Source organism: Halyomorpha halys, unplaced genomic scaffold (genome assembly GCF_000696795.3).
Source record: "Halyomorpha halys isolate HHAL.00 unplaced genomic scaffold, Hhal_1.1 Scaffold306.1, whole genome shotgun sequence".
NCBI classification, from domain to species: domain Eukaryota; kingdom Metazoa; phylum Arthropoda; class Insecta; order Hemiptera; family Pentatomidae; genus Halyomorpha; species Halyomorpha halys.
This window is the reverse complement of record NW_027106917.1, coordinates 103,885-111,957: the sequence shown is the minus strand read 5'-3', so window position 1 is coordinate 111,957 and position 8,073 is coordinate 103,885. Positions and strand designations below refer to the sequence as shown.

The 8,073-nt window shown below is 30.9% G+C and overlaps 1 protein-coding gene across 3 annotated transcripts in view; it reads left to right on the top strand.

The window, feature by feature from the left end:
• Positions 1 to 1,353: 1,353 nt before the first annotated feature.
• The window catches only part of LOC106681056 (uncharacterized), a 7,957-nt gene continuing 1,237 nt past the window's right edge, over positions 1,354 to 8,073 (top strand). The window contains exons 1-6 of one of the 3 annotated variants that reach the window (XM_014421179.2): positions 1,354 to 1,457; positions 2,955 to 3,008; positions 4,352 to 4,399; positions 4,559 to 4,609; positions 4,717 to 4,767; positions 4,851 to 4,895. In XM_014421179.2, coding sequence (XP_014276665.1) covers positions 1,445 to 1,457; positions 2,955 to 3,008; positions 4,352 to 4,399; positions 4,559 to 4,609; positions 4,717 to 4,767; positions 4,851 to 4,895 — 262 coding nt within the window. In that variant the 5' untranslated portion in view covers positions 1,354 to 1,444. Of the gene's footprint in view, positions 1,458 to 1,672; positions 1,841 to 2,954; positions 3,009 to 4,351; positions 4,400 to 4,558; positions 4,610 to 4,716; positions 4,768 to 4,850; positions 4,896 to 8,073 lie in introns of those variants that run through there. The other 2 variants (XM_014421182.3, XM_014421180.2) reach the window with 2 other exon arrangements.

The window sequence follows — 8,073 nt, the reverse complement described above, 5'->3', positions numbered from 1 at the left end:
ATAAATAAAATCTCTATAATAAATATAAAATAGGCATCAAAAATAGCATTCAATAAAATAGGGATCAAAAATATCAATGAATAAAATAGGGATCAAAAGTAACATCCTAGGAATGAAATTCTTTTGATCTGAAACATTAAGAGACATATTTGTATAATAAAAATAATATAATTCCAGTGTAATGGCTGAAACCACTTGTCCGCCATGCTTGCCTCTCTGAATAACACTGACATGTGGATGGCCCACTCTTTGTTTACTGAGCATTTGTACAAGCCTCCGATTCGTGGCGAGCGGCCAACATGTGGATCCACCTTTACAGATCCGAGCTGTAAGTCCTCGAAGAATAAAAACTTCGCTCGGCAGAGAACCAGCCTGCAGTTACGAAGGAGATGTAAGTCCTGCGGTTACGAGCCGAAGGAAGATCCTAAGATACTAGGAAGATCCCAGTAATAAAGGGCTCACCACAATCTTGAATTTAGTTTGCCATTTTTTCAAACTTCTTGGAATATCGTTGGAAAGAGCAGCAAGATGTTTCCTTTATTTGTAAAAAATAGAGTTCCAAAAGACTCCTCAGCATTTAAGAATAATGACTCCATAAAATAAAAGTTCCATTAGCGTAGACGTTTTCATGTTAAGGCACTGCTACACGTTTGTGAAACTACGAAAAATTCGCATATGCGTGAACATGTGAATGGGTTATTTCGATAGTTTGGTAAAGTTTGTATGAATTTGTGATCGATCCATTGAGTATCGGTTTTTGGGCACAAATCAAACGACGCTTGTTCTGCGTTAACAAGTTTGTATTCATTTATTATTGCTTTAGAACTGCCAACAGATAAGTATTTATTGCTCTCGGTGTTTTTTTTTAATTAAAGAATTTCCTAAATTTTCTGAACCAATTATTAACTATAGTTTAAGGTTGTATATTTTAAAAGTCTATCAATTGGATGTTATTAGTTTGTTTCAAATCATGTCAATTTACTTGAGCGGCTTAATTTGATTTAACACAGTACAAACGTGTATTTATAAAGATATTTTAAGTTTGAGTAGTTACAGTAATAAGTTTCTGATGGATATTGTAGAATTGTTTCTTTGAATTTTTATCTTCTACCACCTACTTTTTTGATATTTACGTCACGTCTCATTTCAGCTATCTTTATTTCATTCTTTTTTATAATGAAAATAAGGTAAATCAGAGGTAACTTATTCAACTTTAACTTTCTTTTTTATCAAGTTGTATGTATTTTGTATTTACGGCAAGTGACAAAGATGTTTCTCTTTTAAACACAGAGCCCTGTTCCTGGCAAAGAGGAAGGAACGTAATATTGATAAGGAGAATGTAGTGCCTTCAAACTCCTTCCTCTTTGGTTTTTGACATTACTAAGATCTGAAACATTTCATAACATTCATCTTCTTTATATAGTGAGATACTGGTTTTAAAATAATGGATCTTAGTGGTTAGTTATACTTGTTTTATTTATTCTTGCAAATCTATCATTTTATAATCCCTTAGTATGTAATTTATATTTGTAAATGAGTGATTAGCATTGCTAATTTTTTTAGGCACCTTTTATTAGGTCAATTATTTTTTATATTTAAACAGTCATTTTTTATTTAAATATCTTCATATCAAGTGTTAGACCTTCCAAAGCTATCAGCATGGTCTAATTACCTATTAAATAATTGTTAGAGAACAGAAGTTATCTTTCAAAAAGGTTTTAAAAACGCATGACACTAGTAGATGACCCATAACTATGTTCTTTTTTATTGGAAGAATAATAAGATACTTAACCGTATGAAATAGATTGGAGGAAGATATTTAGGGTGGTGTTCATTAAAGGTATGAAAATATTAAATATATATTTATATTCAAATTTATCTCATTTCTGTACCAGTTTATTCAACTATTGAGTTGTTTAATCCAAAATGTGGCAGATGGGTCTGTCAAAATCGGATACAGTATTTGTAAATTTTTATATCATCAAATTATCTATGTGATGAGATGTCGATGGTTGACCATAGATTAATTTGTGGAGAAGATGGTCGGGGTGCAGTCAGCAAATAAACAAAAAAATATTTTTTCATGCCTACATTTCAACCTGAATTTCAGGTCTTCATCTGGGCTAAAAACAGATAACAACCATAATTCAGAGAATTGTAAATAATTAAAAGAAATAAATAAACCACCAAATTTAGAAATATAAATAATAATGGATTGAAAATTAAGTAGTTGATTATTAACCATGGAAGTAGATTTGTAACAATGAAAGATGAAATATATTATAGAGGTATAATATAATGAAACTTACTTATATATATAGATATATAGAAACGTACATACATATTGTTATTTATGTATGAGTTATTTACCCATTGTATCATAAGAAACATAAGATATATGATACAATGGGTAAATAACTTATATATAAATAACAATATGTATGTACGTTTCTATATCTTATGTTTCTTTTATATAGTTCAGTGGTTGTTACCTTTTATTTTTTAGCTCTGAAATTCAGGTTGAAATGTCGGCACGAATAAATTTATTTAACTTATTTCTGTTATTCTTTGACCGCATCTTCAACCATCTCCTCATATATATTATCCACGGTCAACTATCTTCTCTTCATTATAAAAAAATTTTTGTTCATTTGCTGATCGCACCCCCCAACCATCTCCACAAACTATCTATATTTGCTCATTTAATATTCTTATTTATATGGCATTGGATTTATTAAGAATTATTATCATAAACACCAAACTGTTAGACAAATAAATATTGCTGTGGGACATTCAAACCAACCTTTTGTGTTATGGATTCTTTCCCCCCCCCCCCAATCCTCCAAGGTCTACTTATTCTTTATGTATGTTCTGTATTTACATGATTAAGCTATTTAGATATATTTTAACGTAGTAAGTTTTTTATTTATTATGCCCGTTATGCAATTTTTCAGGCGATGCTGATGTTTCTATAAAAGAAGAAAAGAAAAACGAAATTGAGTTTACTAGTAAGTTTTTCTTTCTTTTCAAGATGTTTTAACTATACACAAAATCCTTAAATAATTTCATATTCTATTCTATTATTTATATAGATTTTATATTTAAACTATAGTTTCAGTATATTTAAATTATTTTTACCAAATGTTGGTTTGGAATTAAATTCCAATTGAGAAATTCTTAAAGTCTGTTCTCTTAGAAATGTTTTTAATGATAATCAGGCATGAAAAAGGATTGTTATAAGTACTAAGTTCTCATAAATATTAAATTAGGTTCGATGGTAATTACGATGGACTCTAATGCCGAAAGTGCTGATACAGGAAAGGAAATATGACTGAAAGAATTTCTTTCTCTATCAAGTATTTGATATGTTTAGAGAGTATTATTTTGGCTGTAATTAATAGGTTATGGAAATATGATATTTTTAATTTAATATTGATATTTAAAATAATTTCTGGAAGATTTATTTTATTTTTTATGTACATGATTTTAGTGAAATAGGTAATTCTTCCTTATTTATGATAATTCTTGTATATTATATATCTATGAATTTATACATATAATTTTATGAGTTTCACCTCGTGTCTTCTGGGTCCTGATTTTTTATCTGAAGGTTAATTTTACTATCCATAATTATTTATAAATATTATTTTGTATAGATTGGTCAAATTGTGTCATTTTTGATACATATTTATTTATGAGTGTTCTGTATTTTCATCAGATTTTATAGTTACCTAGAACAATCAGCAAGGACCCATAAAGTAAAAATTTATATTTTTTAATAATTTATTTATTTTTATTTACAACTGTATACATATATACACATCAAGTGAATTTGCTGTAAGTGATATTATTACATGATACAAACATGTGGAGAATCTACCCATTGATAGAACTCCAAAAACATTTCTAAAGGAGAAGATCTCGAGGCCATCTTCTTTTTAGATGTCTAGGAGGATTATTAGGTAGTGAAGGAGAAGCCAGGTTAGAAACAAGTTGGTTTGGGTGGTTTGGAAGTTTATTATGGAAGGATTGGTATCTGGTTCTGGCCAAATCGGCAACATATGTAACATTGAGGTCCTGATGGATGACTTGATTTGTGACAAAGTAAGGAGCTAAACAAAGAATAACTTGAATTTATAAAGACCCAAATTGAAAAACAGCAAAACTGCTAAAATATTTGTTGCTTTTATTGTTGGAGCAGTTGATGGACCAAGTAAAATTGTGCCATTGTTTAGTGTTATTACTTAAGTTCAAAGATTACTAAATTAAATTTATTTTTATTTTTATTTCTATGATCAATGAGTTATCAATTTTACTCTCTTGTTTATAAAATAATTTATACTTTTTGCAGATGTACTCAATCATATCAAACAAGAGGATATGCTTGTCCCAGATGAAGGTAAGAAACAGTTGATGTTGATTAAAACACTTGATTATTAAAACAAAACAGTTGATTGTTGATTAAAACAGTTGATGATTATTAACACAAAATAATTGATTGTTGATGATATATCAATTTTTACTTTCTTGTTTATAAAATTATTTATACTTTTTGCAGATGGACTCAATCATATTAAACAAGAAGAATATATGCTTGTTCCAGATGAAGGTAAGAAGCAGTTGATGATTATTAACACAAAACAGTTGGTGATTATTTCTTTGATAATTTATCAATTTTTACTTTCTTGTTTATAAAATAATTTATTCTTTTTGCAGATGGACTCAATCATATTAAACAAGAAGAAGAGATGCTTGTTCCAGATGAAGGTAAGAAACAGTTGATGATCATTTCTTTGATGATTTATCAATTTTTACTTTCTTGTTTATAAAAAAATTTATACTTTTTGCAGATGGGCTCAATCATATTAAACAAGAAATGCTTGTCCCAGATGAAGGTAAGAAACATTGTCTTCTCGACCTTTTTAAGCATTTTTATCTATTAAGTATTAACTTCATTCTATATTAGTTGACTTGTTTACTTGAAATTTGTAATGATTTCCATTGTTCTGTGCCTTATAAAATAATGTTTACATATTCTAAAAAAGTATTAGTTAGGATGTTTTTATGCATCAGTTTCAACTGAGATACCTTATTTTTAAGTTGTATTTTGCTTGTTCAAAATGGAAAAGAAAAAAATTCATTTTCATCATTTAATGATTTTTTTTATTTCCGAAAAGGAAAATCTGCTGTACAGTAAACTAAATTTGCAGTATCTATGGTGATGATGCCTTAAGAAAAAGCACCGTCCATAAGTGGTTTGCTCAGTTCAGAACCAGAAATTTTGACTTGAAAGACGTAAAGCGCTCGGGGCTTCCTTCGACTGTTAATGATGACCAAATTCAAGCATTGGTCACAGACAATCCTCACTCTATGATACAGTATATCACAGAAACGCTTAACATATCTCATGCAAGTGTCTCAAATCATTTGGGGGCTGCAGGATGTTTCTCGAAGTGATACCTTACAATTTGACGGAAAAGAATTTAAGAGGTTAATAACTGTAATAACAAAATAATATAATTAAAACTGATATTTCCATCTTGATCACAGATAGAATTTGAACAACTCAAAAAATATTATTACCTTTATGCTCAAAGAAGAAGCCTAACAGTAAAATTAGACATGTTTAATGCAGAATTACAGGGGGAGAAAGAAAAATATTAGGTAATCTATGATTTTTTTATTCTGAAAATAACATGCTAGGTTTCATATTGTTGTTTATGGGATTGTTACTGATGGTAATTATCCAAAATTATTAATATTAATATAAATTAGCTAAGTTCTGAGAATTATTATTATCATTAGATTACTTTTCCAAAAGCATTTAGCGTGTTTGCTAGTTACCAATTAGACCTCTTTATAAAATATTAGGGTAATGTAAGCCTCAACGCTACATAAATGAAAAAAGTATTTATTTACATTTAATATACCAATGAATAATTGCAAGAGAAGCACTCGCGCTTCCGGGACGGGCTAAAGCAATTTTAACTCTATTAGAAATGAGCAAACCTCTTGTAAAGGAAATCAAAGATAAATGGCAATATTTGTGGAATGAAAGCCCAATAAGTAAATTAAAAATTATTAAAAAGGATGTCAAGCCCTGGGATACCTCCAGTCGCAAATGCCGTAGAGGGGAGGTTGTACTGACCAGGCTGAGAATAGGTCACACGAGGCTCACCCACTCCTATCTTATTTCAAAAGAAATGCCTCCGAACTGCCAGTATTGTAACAATAATCTGACAATAAGCCATATATTCCAACAATGCCCATATTTCACACCATACCTCAATAGCTTAGGACTAAACCCAGATATTTCAAAAACCCCCGGAGGCGATAAAACAATAGAATTAGTATTTCAGTTTCTAAAATCACAACATTTACTGACAAAAATATAACATTGAATGGAAGAAAAAACAATAAATAAATAAAATAATAAATGATAAAATTAAAAAATAAATAAAATAATAAATAATAAAATTAAAAAATAAATAAAATTAAACTAATGTAAGCAAAATTAAATAAAATATAAATGGCGTTGACGACCTATGAAGTTTGGCCCCACTAAACAAAACAAACTAACCCATGAATAATGTAATACAACAACCATGGTTCAGATTAATGGTCTTACCTTATATCTTTGCATTATATATGAACACCTAGCTGGGTCGGTGGAAAGCTGCATGTGGTGATGTCTAAGCTGTGATTTCCAAGGCCTGACTGTAGGTCTCACCTTATCCCATGGACTGCTCAAAGTCCTTCTCCTTCAGCCCTCTAGCTCCAATTCCCTTCCTTCTTTAGTACATCCATCAGGGTATCCCCCTTTTGTTGTAGTGGATGTCATAATTCTCTTTCTTCCTTCTGATCGGCTTTTGTGGCTCTGCCCACAAAGGATAGGTCATAAAGAGTTCTGAACAAGTGTTTCTAGTTAACCATAATTGACTTAACCTTGTGCTTGCCTCTCCGCTTTCTCCTTTTATCCTTACCCCGAGCTGATACCTGGTCTAAATTCAATTAGGCTTTATGACCTGCCACTATCCTGTATCCATTACCTCTTGAAAGGTTCGGATCTCAACTGAGGACTTCCAATAGTTTTAATAACAAACCACCGTTTCCCAGGGTTCAGACACCCACCCAGACGTTCTGGAAAAAACCTATTTGATAATATTTATAGTATTGAAAGGTTCAATACATATCAAACATAATAATTTCATTTGGTTCCTGAACATGCCCAAGTAAGTAAACTGATGTATTTATTCCCGATAAATCACGAAAATCAAATTACTTCACAACAACTAATGTAACATATTTGTATGAAGGATGCCTTCACCTTATTACCAGACATACTTCACTTTCGGTTGGCTGGTTGGGTTTTAGTGAACTGTATAATTGAAAAATGAAACATGATTGAATGAAAAATAAAATTCTATTGTTTAAGTTACAAGTGGTGCAGGGGGTGACCGAAAGAAAACGTTTATGATTAGATGGTTAGTAAATTTTGAATGGCTGGGCTATGGAATTGTAGATAATGAGGTGGTTGATGATGATTATTATGTGGTGGTGAATGTTAATTATTGCCAGGTAGACTTACTTCATGGTTCCTTCTTACCTTCGCATTTCTATGCCTCTCCCCCTCTGCTGCTGGGAACTACTCCAGTAAATCTACTCACTCATGGTGGATATTACTGATGAGTGAACAAAAAGAAAAGATGGACACTTCTGGCTGAAGACAAGATGGCTATCTCTCATTAGTCTGGGCTGCTTCTCTTGCCACCAAGAGTGCTGGAGGAGGTGAGTTTTGACTGTTGGCCACATGGGCACTAGTGTATCCTGTAGGCTATTATATGCCATAATGTATTATGGTGGCCCTCCAATTCAACCTTTCGGTTGCCGTAGGTTACCTGGAACAATTTTTGGAAACCTTTTGCTCTTAATAAGGATTTGATAACTAGTATTATTTAAAAATTCATATAAAAATTATGTAAATATAATTATATCCATATAAAAATTCACAATTATACCAACATGCTCGAAAACTTGGGAAAAACTGTTTTCTTTATATGGGTGCCGGGTCAC